At 28.8% G+C, this 15,603-nt stretch overlaps 1 protein-coding gene and 1 long non-coding RNA gene across 4 annotated transcripts in view; one reads left to right on the plus strand and one right to left on the minus strand.

Annotated features, from left to right (window-relative positions):
* Positions 1–11,995, minus strand: part of LOC127279854 (homeobox protein OTX2-like) — a 57,704-nt gene extending 45,709 nt beyond the window's left edge. Inside the window, exons 1-3 of one of the 3 annotated variants that reach the window (XM_051302482.1) lie at positions 10,787–11,133; positions 8,783–8,863; positions 4,701–5,120 (exon numbers count right to left, since the gene is read on the minus strand). In XM_051302482.1, coding sequence (XP_051158439.1) covers positions 4,701–4,923 — 223 coding nt within the window. In that variant the 5' untranslated portion in view covers positions 4,924–5,120; positions 8,783–8,863; positions 10,787–11,133. Of the gene's footprint in view, positions 1–4,700; positions 5,121–8,782; positions 8,864–10,786; positions 11,134–11,870 lie in introns of those variants that run through there. The other 2 variants (XM_051302483.1, XM_051302481.1) reach the window with 2 other exon arrangements.
* A 170-nt stretch (positions 11,996–12,165) lies between these two features.
* LOC127279855 (uncharacterized) overlaps positions 12,166–15,603 on the plus strand; it is a 46,517-nt gene continuing 43,079 nt past the window's right edge. Inside the window, exon 1 of the long non-coding RNA XR_007842714.1 lies at positions 12,166–12,288. This is a non-coding gene — a long non-coding RNA (uncharacterized LOC127279855). The remainder of the gene's footprint in view (positions 12,289–15,603) is intronic.

The following is a 15,603-nucleotide window of genomic DNA, read 5'->3' on the forward strand; positions in this document are numbered from 1 at the left end:
GTACTGCCAACTTAAATAATAGCGGTAAATTTAAAAACTTATGAAATTAATTATTATCTACGTAAATAATAATAAATAATTTTTATTTAAAAACTTCTAAATATTCGTACTGGTCAAAATAATCTTTCTGGTGTTGTTGAAATATTAGAAACAATAATTGAAATACAAAATTACTCTGCTTATGATGCCAACTTAGAAATCTGAAATTCCAGCCAATATCATTTTGAATAACATGAAGTTTGTCCCATACTCATTTCGATACCCAAAAGAAAATGAGTTGCAACAAAAATGAGTCCAAGTTTTTTCTGTGTATTAGGTACAGGAAAAATGTCCATTGGATTAACTGACAATGAGTAAATTCCTCTTCGGTTATCACATTTTATTTTTTAAGAAACTTCTGAAAACTGCACCGAGTGAGTATTTTCAGACAGGCCTGTTACAACTATTAAAAAAATCTTAATTTAAAATTTTTGAATTTTGGTCCAAGATGCAGATTCAGGGACCCCAAGATTGAAATACTCATTGACATTCATATCGAGTTAAACTGAATTTTCAGGATTGAGGAAATTTATCTGCAACGTAAAATTTCCTTCTTTTTTAATGACATGACTTATTTATAAATAATTAAATAATAATGAAAATAAAAATAGTCGTTTAAATTTGGAATCATTTTTTAAAAGCAACTTTAGACAAAAGAGAATGAAAGTAAAAAACATTGTTAAAATACTTTAATTTAATTTTTCTTCTTCTTCTTTAATATGATCTTCGATGCAAACGGTATTGTATGCAGCGTATGATAGTTATGGGGTTAGAAAACAATGGTTTGGACAAGGATTATTGGAGAGAAAGAGAGGCGGGCCCAGGGCGGAGCTTTAATGTGGTGCGGAGGGGGCGAAGCCCTATAAAAAGAGTTAAACAAACAAGTAAAGTTGACGAAAGTTAAAGGTTAGAAAGAATTTGATGTAGGAATTGGCAAGTAGGCCTATAGACGTGGCAGCACTTATCACTAAAAGCTTTGCATAATAAAGTATGCTTCTCACCATTAACTACACTGTTAAAAATGTTTGTAGTTTTAATATACATAAAGTACTTAAATTTAAGAAACTGGTATATTACAGTGTAATTCATATACAAAGTATATTAAATTTTGTCACTGAAAAAAATTCAAATAAAAAAATTGCATTTTACTCAATTTATACATGTTCTTGTGTACAAAATAAGGTTTTTATTAATAAAGCAAAGTAATTTCTTTCATGTAAATACAAGTTTAAATCAATTTACATTGTAAAAATGCATATAATTTGACATTTATAGTAATTAACCTAAATGTCACATATAAGTATTAAAATTCTTGTATTTAGAATGTTTTTTTTGAAAAATTTTCCCCTTATAAAACATTATTTGGACATAAACAACACAATAGTTAAAGAATTACGCACTGTTGTTTCAATTTCAAATAAATTTTCAATATCAAGGAAATAATGACCGTTTGGTGAAATAGGCATCTACAGCCGCCATGTTGTCACTTTAAATTTAATATACATGTATCTTAGATTTCAATACCTGTAGTGCATATTCGCTTCATACGCATGTATATTAAATCTAATACAGATTTTTCTAACAGTGTATATTTGGACCGCGCAGAACAATAAACGAGAACTTGGCTTTAATAAATATACAGTTGAAGTATAGACTAATAAGATTGAAACTATTACATTAAGTACACCGAAAAAAATGATGCCATAAAATTAACTATATTTCGATAATTAAATTTTTTTGAATTGTATTAACCAAATTTTAAGTAGTGTGAATTAATTTTATGAAGTTAAATTTACCAATGTAAATGATTAAAATTAAATCATGTTTGTCCATGTTTGTCATTTCAAATATATTAATTGTAGTACCTTAACGTTAAGCTGGCACCAACCGCTTAAAAAACCAAATAAATAAAGAGATAATTAACATTCTATCATGCCATAATTTAGGGCTCATTTAGGGCTTTCAAATGGACGCAGAAAGAAATTTAAAAAAAATTCTAAATCAAAAAAAAATCTTCATAGTTTTTTTAAAAAAGGAGTTGGTGCTACCTTAACTCTAAGCTGGCAAAACTCACTTCAAAACCCAAATAAAAAATCAGATATTTAAAATTCTACTTTGACATAATTTAGGGCTCATTGAATTCTTTCGAACGGACGTAGAAAAAATTTAAAAAAAAACTTTAAAATCAAAAAAATCCTGTTCATATATTTTTTTAGAAAGAAGTTGGTGCAAAATCTCAAAAAGTATGCATTTTCGCATAGAGATATAAGAATAGAGTGCGCAAGAGGCTCGAAAAAACGACATATTATATGCGTTGCATAGAAAGAGACAGATGCGATTTGTAGGCCCCTTTCCCATCCTTGTTTCACTGATGTTTCAGAGTTAGTTAATAGACAAGAAGGAAGGCAGGGCCCACTAGTTGCATCTGTCTTCTTCTATTGGTTTATCGCAGCGTAACATGGAAATTGTACAGGCTTGCGCACTCTATTCTTATATCTCTATGCATTTTCGTGATATTTCTTTTTTCACTGTTGGGTCCTAGGCACAATTTTTTGGGTTTAAAAGTGTAGATCTTTTTGTCGGGAACAACTTTTGTGTTGTATATTGTTCACGAAAATGCGTACACAGTAAAAACCCGGGCTCAAAATGATCCAGCCAGCAGGATCATTTTGATCCGCAGCAAAAATGAGTCAAGTAGGTGGCGCCACGTTTTATGTCTTTTAGCATTGGCTCATTTTGAACCGCAGAAAAAATGAGCCCAGGTTTTTACTGTGTACTTTTCAAAATATTTAAAAGTTTTCATACTTTTTGTACACCCTGAATAGTTATTCACTATTTGTACCTCTATTGAATCAGGTATAAAGTATACAACTTTTTCCAATCAATGTATATACACTGATGAATCAATTAAATTTCAATGATTTTTCAGTGCATCGCTGCAAGTAAAATTATCTGTACAGATATAAACAATAACGAAATATGAAAAAATAAACCTCAATAATTATAAGTACAAATAGTAATTCCAGTTTCATACTTGAAATATATTTGTTACAACTACAGAGTTGTCGACTATATTAAATCCCTTTAAGTAATGTAAAATTTACTATTTACATCTTAGTTATCACTTTTTTCTTAAATTCAGTCAAATCAACTTTAAAATCATATGAATATATATTTGACACTTGTACTTGTCAATTCATAATATTCCTGACCTAAAAATTCTGTTATTTAATATCGTAAATTTTCATAAATCATTCAAGAATTTAAGTTTTTCCTGTAATTATATTTGCAGGTAAGTCTGCAAACATTCATTTTCATAAAAAATAAGATAAAATTTTTTTATGGTTTGATGTGAGTCATAAATACACGGAAAAACTTTGTATAATAATCATTCCTGAATTTGTTCAGGAACTGAGGATATGAGAAAAATTCTGCAAAACTTACAGAAAAGTGCAAAAATTATTCAAGAAAATACATGTATTTTTATTATAATTTTGAAAGACTTGTTGTTAATACAGAGATCGGAATATTAGTCACTGGGCTCTGAAAGATTCTTGAACTGTTTTATATCAAAAAAATTTTTTTATTGGTTTTTTCCCTGCGCTGGGCAGGGATTGATTGCGTCAAATATGTTTCCAATGTATAATACCATAAGCTGCACTAAGGTAGGTGAGAGACTTAAAAGGAAGAGTTTGGAGTCTCGAGAACGTGGATTCGAGTACTCTTACAGTAAATTTTTTTTCTCGCAAACGTAAAAAATTATTCTAAAACGAGTTCAAGAATTTCTGTAGTAAGTTTAGGAAGTTGTCTTGAAATTCTCTGCAATTCTTATATAAATAGCGCTTAGAATTTTTCAAAACCTCAATTATTTTCAAATGTAGGTATTGAGTTTGGTGAAAATTTTTGTTCAGAATATTATTATTATTAAGTTCCTGTATAGATATATCAATAGCATATATTTTTTGGACAAAAAAGCATAAATGGACATGATACGTTGTTAAAACACACACAAAAAAAAAAAAAACGAAAACAGAGTGAAGGATGTAGTTTAACGTTATCCTAATTGGCGGTAATTTTTATTAGGTTTTGTTGATAAAATTAAATAATAGAATAATAAAATAAGTCGTATCTTTACTGAATACTTTTATAATATGTTATTGATTACAAGGGAAATCGATGTATTGACTGAAGCCACAAATGTACGGAACAAAGTTGGGGCTTCTCAAGTATATGTATAGTAGACAGTATTATTTTGTACCTTCGTACCGTTGGATAGATGTCTTAAAATATTTCTTTTTGTTTAGTATATTGTATGTTTAATATATATTTTGATTGAATACTTTTTACTTTATGTTTATTCTGGCAACTAAATAGAAAAGATTGTTTAGATATGGAGAAACTATACTTTTTTATTAATTATTATTAATTAATTTATTAATTCTGTTTGAGCTGTCACTAAAATAAGGTTATTTTGAGGCCTGCTTAATGCGCATGACTCTATATATATATTTAGTAACACCCGTATGGCTTAAATTACCCTGCGGTATTGGAGCGAGTTTTAAAAAAAATGAAAACTTTCCTTCCCCCTCTAATGAGTTAAAGTAAAAACATTACTTAAATGAAGTTAAAAAATGAAAGAAAATTTGAACGAAAAAGCTCACCTTGGGGAAATGCCGAGAGACTGTGATCGAGAGGATGGCCATGTGGATGGCCGTGAGTGGCAAGACTGAAGGGGGATGGCAATCCCGGATGAGGACCTCCAGGATGAGCATGAGTATGTGGATGCGGATGTGTGCCCATCCCCATAGCTGGATGACCGTGGAGATGATACTGGGCAGTTCCTGTTGGCACGCCAGTAACAGTTGTCTTGAGAAACCCTGCCATGGCGTAGCCCTGAAGGCGAGCCGCCAGTTCTCCGCTCGCCCCGGCTGTACCTCTTTCTATTTCTCTTTCGTTATTACCACTTTCCCCCCACCAACTCTCCCTCTTGCACTTGAACTCTGCCTTCACGTTCCCCGCCAGCTTCGTTGCCGCTTTTGCTTCTTCCTTGTCCTGCTGACGTATTATTCCCAACTCTCCACCTGAATTCAAATTCAAAAACTATGTATTATTTGATTTCATTCAAATTTTCATTATACGAGTCTCTTATCTATTAAATATATATTTTCCTATTCAATATAATTAATAAATAAATTAATGAAAATATACTTATTTAATTATTGTTATTTTTATGTTATATAATTAAAATTTAATTGATTAAATTAATAAGAATTATTAATTTCAATTTTAATTTACACAAAGTAATTTAAAAATGAAAAAAATAATCTTATTTTAAACAAAAAAAGTTTTTTTACCAAATGGTAGAAATAAAAAAATGAAAATATTTTCTCATATATGTTAAATAAATTATTTAACATTAAAAGTAAATTATAATTTTATATGTAATTATTGTTTCTTTATTGTTCTGCTCCTCAAGTCTTCATTTCTCCAGTCGCAACTTATCAAATCAATTTTGTATTTACTTTCCCATGTTAAGGTGGCGTAATGGTTAGCGTGTTAGCCTGCGGTGCGTTAGGTTAGAAGGTTCGATCCCAGCGAGCGTTAAATATTTTCAAAAATTTATGTTAGCGACTGCGTTAAATAATAATAATAATAGGTAGGGGTAAATATATAAGGTCTCACATTATAAATAATGTGTTAATTGTATAATTAATTCCATATTTAATTTTTTTTTGTAGGTGTTACTACCTAATTGAAGTTGGGTCGACTTTGGGATCATTATTTGTCGGGTTAGAATTGTGCATTCTTCTGATTATATCAGTATATAAGTTTCTGATGTTTACTGATTCAATCAATTACTTTTCACAACTGATTAAGTTATAAATACTGTTTATTTATTAAATTAAAATTATAAATATATTTTTAGGGGCAAGGGCGAGGCTTTGCGCTAGCTCTGACAGACAACACTGCGCCAGTGCTGGCTGGCAGCACTTCGCCAGCGTAGCTACATGTTATTATTTCAGCTTCCCGCCAGGGCTGGCTGTGAGTGTTGCCGCCAGCGCTGCCAACGCTGCCGCAGTACTGCGCCAGTGGCGTACAGACAGCTGTCCATCTTTCAACTTGTCAGTTGTTTGTAAATTCATTTTTAAAATAGGTCATTTTTTCATTCGCTAGAGTAGCATATATTTTTAAAACTTAAAAATTTGTCAAACTAAACTGATGTAGATATAATTACATCCAAATTCAGTCATATATATTATCTTTTAGTGAAAACTGTTAATTTTCTGTTTACCATGTCACAACATATAACTGCTCAAATGTTATGATATTTTAAACTTATTTATTTTGCTTTTATGAAACCATCAAATTACACAAAGTTTACTGATTTTCACTTCCCTGCAATAATATCAATAAATTACTACATGACATAGAACATAATTACTGAAATAAACATATAACAAAATTTTGAGAAAATTCAACCAATTTCACAAAAAATATTTTTTGAGTTCACAAAATTGGGGAAAGTATGTAAGTATATATATATATATATTACAAACCAACCGATGATATAGATCGGACGGTGAAGCACCTTGGCTTGCGATCACTAAGGTTAAGCACAGCTGAGTACGGTTAGTACTTGGATGGGTGACCGCCTCGGTGCTCGCTATAGCCCTGGTGTTTTCACTGTGATCGAGATATATCAAGCGGGAGGTTTGACGCCGAGGATGTGTTTGTACATTTGTGATGATTATTATACAAATATACATTCACAACTCGACTGTCAATAAACCGGCTGTGCTCGGGAGAGGTTTTCTGTAGTTTTCCTTTCCCCTGGCCAAAAGTCCAGGCAAATGCGAGTGCTTCTAATAAAAGTCGGTCTACAGCCGCAATTTTAAGAGTTTGTTGAGTTCAAAGAGTTAAATAAAAGTTGTGAGCAAATTGTAAAGACCCCTAAGGGGTATACAATGAAATCAATTTTAATTTATATTACAAACCAATTTCCACTTAATTATTTCTCATAACTCCTTATATTAGAATCGCATCAACATTTCAAACTGATATATTTAAGAAAAAATATCAAAGCATGAAAATCCCGTGTCAAATGTATACAACACAAAAGGATTATAATTATACTTTGACTGCAACAAAGAAAAACTCTGGTCTCATTTTTGCTGCAGTTCAAAATGAGTCAAGCTGACTCATTTTTAGCAGGTTTTTTCTGTGAAAATTTACATTAATTGTTAGGAAAAACTGCTTAAAATATTTTTACCACAAAACGTGACATTATATATGTATATACTTAAATTAAATTTCTGTAGAAAATTCTTTGCCAAAGTTGACTAAAAACAGAAGCAATATGGAAATAAGAAATAATAAAAAATATCTGAGTGAAATATTACTTATTTCTTTTATTCATTTACTTAAATATTGTCATTTTCTTAAATTTGCTAAGAAAATTTATGTTGTAATAAACATAGAACAAAAATGGTTAATTAAATTATTTTCATTAATATAATTTATATATTTTATTTGAAATAAAAGTAAAAAATTTGAACATATTAGTAAAGTTTAATAAATAAAATACTTTTCTGTATTTCTTATTATTTTTCAATTTTTTACAGTAATATAAAATTGACAGAAATTATCAATATAAGATTTGAACTTTATAGTAATTGTAAGAAATATTTTTAAAATCGTATCAATCGAACACACTCAGTAATGCTTATATATTCAAAATGTTATTTAAAATTTCTTGTAGATTTCTTTAGCAAGAAACTTTGATCTTGGGTATTTCTTATAATATAATAATAATAATTCCTCACTTTTTGTTTTCTACTTCGAACGTAATCCTAATATTACTCATATTATATGTTCCAAAAGGACTCTAAGAAAAGTTTTTGTAATTAAATAAATACGAGAAAACAATTATATCTGTAATTTGTTACATAGAATTATTTTTAAAAATATAATTGTGATTTTGGAATTAAAAATTCGATTAAAAAGTAGAATATGTAAAAGTGAAAATGTATTTTCATTTTTGTTTGTTAATAAAGGCCAAAATCATAGTGAAACCATGGTGAAAAGCACATCTGGTAGATATAGTGTTTTTTTTGCCACGCTATAATCTTGCGTCTCCAACCGAGCTCAAGATCTTTATCAGAAAAAGCACATCGATGCTTAGTCGACCCTAAAAACATGAAAAATTTGTATAGATTTTCTTTTTCTATTAGCAGATAGTGTCGTTTTCACTAAGTTTTCTTTGAAAACGATGTAGTAAATACCAAATTAACACCTAATTAATGTGATATTTAATTACTCTAATAATAGATAAAGTGCGTGTGTATAGTATGGTTAGTGGTATTTATAGTTTATACTATGTATATATATATATGCATACAATGGCATTGGAAAATATTTATTATTGATGCTGCAATTTGAAATCCCAAGATTTTAATCAGGGTTTCTACAAATTTCTCTTCGCAAAATTCGACGATTTTTCCATGATTTTCAGGTGATAAATGATAAAATTTTCATGATGTCATTTTCAACGAAAGTGTATAAATTCGAGTCTTATAGATACAAAAGTTTAAAATGATCAGAAATTCCATAAAAAATTTCATAATTTTCATGATTTGTATAAAAACGTTCCTCAAGAAACGTTTGGTCTGATCAAGTACACGCAAACACACACACATATATATATATATATATATATATATATATATATTTCCAAACTTATAACCTGTTTATATGGATGCGGCGTAAAGCCCAGACCTTCACTGCAAAAACGGCGTGAATTTCATAGATGTTTTAACAAAAGACACTAAAACACAGAATAAAGAAATGTCTTTTTTAAATAATCTTAGATTAGATTACTTAGACGCGAAACAGAACTTCAAAATAAACACATTTTACGAAAAGGTAAAGATGCAAAAAATATGTGTAGTGACATTTCTTCAAATACATTTAAATATTAATAAAATTCTGTTCTTTTCTGTCGATAGATTCATGTATGAGAATATATATATATTATATATATATTTAGAAAATTTTCTTATACTAATCTTTTCGCGTTGACACGTGAAGAAATGGAAAAAGCGATAATTTGGATGACTATAAAAAAAACATTATTGCTACGAAGATTGTATAAATAATTACGGCAAAAATTTATCACTTTTATTATATGTATATATATATATATGTCCAATTTCTACACTCAGAAGTTTATGTTTTCAGAAACGTCGGAATCATTTTTAAGTGCTTCATCACAAGTGTTGTCAAACTGTTAAGGGTTTTGACAATTTTCAGTAAATTTATACTTTATTATTAAAACTTTTGACTTGTAATAACATTTTTTAAAAAATTTAAATGAAGCGTGTAAAATCTTAATAAAGACATTAATTAATGGTTTGCTATTTTTCAAACATACTTCTTGAATATTTTTGTGAAAACACTAGTTGTTTGTAAATATATAATTACCGTTTGTTAATTTTTTTCTTCTATCCATAAAAAGAGTATTTATTGTTTATTTACTTAATAAACTGTACGAAGGTTATGATAATACAAGTCAAGGAACTGACACCAGTTAAAGGACACTCGCATGCAATATTATCCATACGCAGTAATGTAATAAAACTATCGTTTTTGGTATATTGCAGACAAAAGATGAGGTTACCAACGTTTTTATCGACGCAGTAAAAAAAAGAAAAAAAATGTAAGACTAATTTAACCTGTGATTTATCCTAAAATAAGAATGTAAAATGTGTTTTTTGCTATAAATAAAATAATTTTATTTTAAGAAAGGGAAAGTCTTGTTTTAAGTTACAATATTTTTAAGACAGATTTTGTGCCTAAATTAAGATTAACCATATACTATTTAACTTTAAGTGTATCTTTAGAATAAGATTTTCTTTTTAATGTGTTTATTAAGATGAGTTTTTTAAATTCTATTTTTCGAAATAAATTTCGACAAACTTTTAATCGAACATAATACATATTTGTTAATAATTATTTCTTGTTTGTAACTTTTATAGAAAATTTTCGGCAACTATATTACCACAAGAAAGACATTTTCCGAAAAACATTATGCTATCGGTGAGGAACAATCTTTCAATTTATAGAAAAAGAAAACGCTTTGTGGCATACATTATGTACGCTTTAAAAGCGTTTGTAAAATAGACCAAAAAATTCGACAAGGAATGTTATTGTCAGGACTACGAAACGTGATATGTTGCCGGTAATGTTCGTCTCGGACGTGATGCGGACAATAATTCTATTAGCATTTCTTTCGTGATCACCTCCGTCGCTTCACGTTACTCTCCGTATGGTATATAGGGAGAAATACAATTGAAAAGAATAGCTGATTTCTCAAACTTTATACTCAGAAAAATGGATTGTCGCTCGGATATTCACAAGTGTATTTATAATATAAAGTCATTTCTCACGTAAACAGAAATTCCTAAAAAGATTTTTGCAAATATGCCACTAATTTTATTTTGAAATTTTTTTAGTCTTAAATTAAGAGAAAAATTTTATTGATTTTTTATAAAAATCTTGTACCAAATTGGACTTAATATTTTAAAGTTTATAACTCTTATTTTATACCCTACCCTACTGAGAACATTTAACTCTTTAAATGAAAAGTTTGTTTATTTAAAATATTCTCTTTTAAGCAGTACTTGTTATTTTCTTTATTTATTCATTTACGAATTGACGACAGACTAATTTAAATAACTATAAAACTCACCCTTTATTTGGTAAAGACGTTCACATATATTCCACAATTTGAAGATATCCGTTAATACGATAAGATAATGTGAAAGTTGTTATAAATATTGAATAACTATTATATTCATTTATGTTTAATATCACAGGTGGCGAATATCACTGACAATAATGTATGTTTTTTGAACTTAAACAAACACAACATATTACGAGAGAACTAATTTCACTAAAAAGAATAAAAAGATTGAACACATTTTCATATTTGACACTGAAAACGAAAACTAAACAGCACAATATATTCTTCGGATAAAAGTTGTCAAGTGAAACAGTCTTCCCGCCGGATGGATTTAGTTAAACTGCTTGCTAGATCTAAAGAGAGAGTCCTAAATAGATGATGTCCCATTGAGTCCCGTATTCTTCGGGGGTGGGGGACTTGTGGGCGGGCAAAGTGGGGAATTCGTACGAATGACCACCCGTTGTGGCCCAAAAGGGCCCTACAAATAGGGTTAGTAGCAGAGGCGTGCACACTATTAAGCTTTCTAATACACAATATATACATATACATATATGTATGTGTATGCTTCATGTAAATACGAAGCAATTAATTTTTGCAAATGCAATTTGTTTAGCAATCAATTTTTTAAAAAATAAACAATCTTACTTAACTTTTTATCTCACACTGACTAATGTATTTGCAAAATTTTCCTAAAATAAAAAATTCATAATATATATATATATATATATATACATATAAAGTAAATATTTTATAAAAAACTGTAAAAACAAAATCACGTCTTTTTCCAATCAGTTACTTGAAGTAATATGAATTACTTAATATTCAATGTAGTACAAACATATATGTATAATTTTATAATACTAAAATAGTTAATATAGTAAAAAAGTTGAAAAAATAATTTTTTTTAATACAAATCTCTAATGTTTTTAAGTATATTTGAATTTTAGTTTATTATATTGAAAATGAATATTTCTGTGAATATAAATAACAAACATCTTGTTTGAAGATTAAGAGGTGTTAAAATATTTAATTTCTTTTGCTTTCTTATTTTATGAGTGGATAACTCTTGAAACCAAACTGTTTTTAATACCTTTATGTATATAGGGCGCGTGCTAAAAGGCAGGCAAGGGTCTGTAGGCTCAGCCGGTTTATCCATGAAACTTAACTTCTAGTGAGGCTATACGCAAGTCAAATAAACGTAACGCGTATTTTCACTAGCGATAGTGTTTCATTCGTCAATAGGCATGCAACGAACGAAGGACGATCTGCTAGCTAAAGAGAACACCCAGCAGAAGAGAGGCGGAGTAAAACGAATAAGGGAATAAGCTATATAGATATACACACGTAGTGTGTGGAACAGAGTTAAGGAAGGGAGAGAGAAAGTGCGAAAAAGGGTAGATGAGCTTATGAAAAACATTATATATTTACATTAGGTCAGTTTTTAGAATAGTTCTTATTATTATCTGTATTAAAGTGCAAGACTAATAGGACTTTTAATAATTGAGAAGGTAAATATTGTTCCAATGAATGAGAGTCGATGATAACATCGAAAAATATTTCAATTTTACAATTTACGTATGTCGTTATATATATGTATATTTAGTTTCCAAACTTTATTTGTTTTGTTCCTTATGATCAATTTAAGGTAGGATTACTCTTGAAAATCGAGCTCAAGTAACATTTTTTTCTAATACGTTGAATAATAATATTTTTCTTTTACATAATACTCTTTATTAAATGTATTAAACGTAAATTATATTTCAAAAAATATTTTTCATGTTAGGAGGCAAAATAATAAAAATAAGAAAAAAAGTGTAATTTTGTGAAACGCAATTGCATTTCACAAAAGGGGAGAGTGGGGAGTCGTGCTCCACCTTCATTTTTTCATTATGGCAATTAATATGACTTTTAAATATTGGTATATTCATTTCTCGTTAAGAATTAACTTTTTAAGTGATACTCGTCATCTTTGGAAGCATTTTTCGTGTCTTTACAGATAGTCAGTTAAAATTTTTTTCTGAAAGTTTTTTTGTCTCTTTATGTTTAGGTAATTTCCACTAATTTTTTCAAAGTGATCACAATGTTAAATGCATAAAAGTTAGCTGTCATTAATAACTTTCGACGTGCAAAAAAAAATTCGCATAAACATTCGATGTATTAATTAAAAAAATGACTATTTTGAAAATATAGAACATGGGGAGTTTATTTGCTCCAACGTTAGTAGGGAGTTGTGCCTCACACATCATATATATTTAACAGTTTTTAATTCTAATACGCACACTCTATTTTCATTTCAAATTATTTATGAATAATTAGAATGTTTTATGAAATATATAAATATTGTTCTTTAGTGAAATGAGACTTTTTACATCTGTATTCACTGTAAATGAAATTAACTACCTAGTTTAATTCAATTATTTTTAAAATAATTTAATTTTACCTAAATTATCTAAAATTAATTTTTAATTATCTATTACTTTATTTTATATGTAAGTTATCTTACTTTTTCACATTTCATAATTTTAATAAAGAATATTCTAAAAAATATGTCCTTTTACTCAATTTTCAACGGTGAAGCACAACTCCCTACTGTTTTTGAAAACTCCTAAAAACAGTATTTTCGAAAAACAAGCAAAATTTCTATTTCCGTTTTGAGTTTCAATTAATCAATCATGCCAAAAGTAGTGTTTGTACATGTACCAAAAGTTCTATATATAATAGCAATGTGGCAACATCGCATTAACCAACTAACAAGATTGTCGAACAATAACAAATTAGAGCAATATTTTTTTGCTTTACTTATAACTTTTTCCCTACCAAAAGTAGAGAAAAATGTTGACAATGTTTTTTACGCAGAAGACCTTAAACTTTTAGAAAAAAATTATGAAAAAAAAATATTAATTTTTAAACAATTTGTTTAAAAAATAAAATTTGTTTATAACTTTCAAACATGTTTTCCCTCTCTATGAAGCGCGTAAAAAATCATGAATATTGTTTAAGTCATAATAAATCGATTGGTATATTTCTGAGATGGCATTATTTTTTGTTTTCGAGATATTAATTAATTAACTAACAAAAGTTAATAAAAAATGAAATATTTTACGAACAGATAAAATTAGAGTAATTTTAAAAACATCATTCCAATGCTTATCGAAATCCGCATCCGCAACATGATCAGTGTAAATAGCATTTTTAACAATCTAAATTATTAACAGATGATTATTGAAAATCGCTGTTTCAGCACCCCACGGCACAACTTGGCGAAGTTTCCCCACCTACTCGGCAAGGTAATTTTCAGTTTTTTTTTAAATAACATTTTTTAATTATTTTTGATTCTTACACGGAGAGAAATAAATGCTTCGTGGTAACTAAACAGTATTGTTAATTTTCGACGGACCAATATAAGAGTAAGCTTTACTAAACAGCCGTCTAGTAGCAGTAACATGTTCAGTGTACAATAGTGCCAACCTTTAAATCAGTTAAAAATCTAATATGGCTGCTTTTGTTTTGAACATAGCAAACATAACCTATAATGTGTTGATTATATTATTTTCATGTTTCATTAAAAATAAATAATAATGCACACTGTTGATAAATTCCTAATAATTTCAATATAAATTTATTCAAATAAGATAAAAAAAAAAAATTAAATAAAAACATAAACAAAGTGTACTGTTTGGAGAAAGAAGCGTCCGACATTTTAACATCTCAATAAAAAGTGGGGGAACATAAGCAATATCGTAGCATTCACTCAAAAGAGAGTGAGGCCAAAAACACTGTTGAGTATCGTAAACTAAACGGAACTCAAAGCTAGCTGTTTAGTTACAACAACTGCTAATAAAGTTGTCATGACAATATTTTAGGCTACTAAACATGTTTTGTAGCCACAACCGTAACTTTTCTCTCCGTGTGGTACGGGGTATTATCTAGATAGTACCAGGTATCATGTTTGATCTTACATATACGGACAGCTATCTATAGATTCTATCTGTTACTATTTAGATTGTAGTGGCTAACATAACCATACTTTTTGTAACATCTTTGATAGTACCGAGTAGCATAATGATGGTACCGGATAACATTTACTTTTTACCATCTTAAGATCATAAGTTCTTACCATCTATTTCTCTCCGTGTAGTAATACTTCCCGTGCAGAAAATTTGAACGGGCCCAGACCAGACACGTCCGGGGCCAGATCTGGCAACCTGATCTGGTCCCGATCGAAATGAAACAGGGAACCCGACCAGGGCCATGGTAATTTGCCCGATCTTATAGTAATTGTAATTTTCAATAAATTATAATTATTTATCTCAAATTGATAAATAAAACAATAAAATTAATCAATATTATTTTATTTTATGAATCTGCATTTAAAAAAACACCTTATAAAATAAATAATTGTTTCGTTTACTCTCTAAATCTGAATTAGTAAAAATGTTTACTAATTTAAATTATTGACTCACTTTTTGCTTATGAATTAGTACGATTTTACTAATTATTAGTAACTTTTACTAACAATTAGTAAAATTTAAGAGAGAATCACTTTTTGCTTTAGAATTAGTTAAATTTTATTAATTGTTAGTAAAAGTTACTAATAATTAGTAAAATTTTACTAATTGATAAGCAAAAAGTAAGTAACTTATTTAAATTAGTAAACATTTTTACTAATTCAGATTTAGATAGTAAAAAATGTCATAAAATGCTATAATGTATTTTCACTAGTTTTTTAAAAATTTTAAATATGGCAACCAGGCCTGGCCTTGGTCGGGCCCATAGAAATTTACTAACCCGGGGCCAGAACAGGAAATTGGATCAGGTCCAGG

Source organism: Leptopilina boulardi, unplaced genomic scaffold (genome assembly GCF_019393585.1).
Source record: "Leptopilina boulardi isolate dan_hultmark-lab unplaced genomic scaffold, ZJU_Lbou_2.1 LbouV2_224, whole genome shotgun sequence".
Taxonomy (NCBI): Eukaryota; Metazoa; Arthropoda; class Insecta; order Hymenoptera; family Figitidae; genus Leptopilina; species Leptopilina boulardi.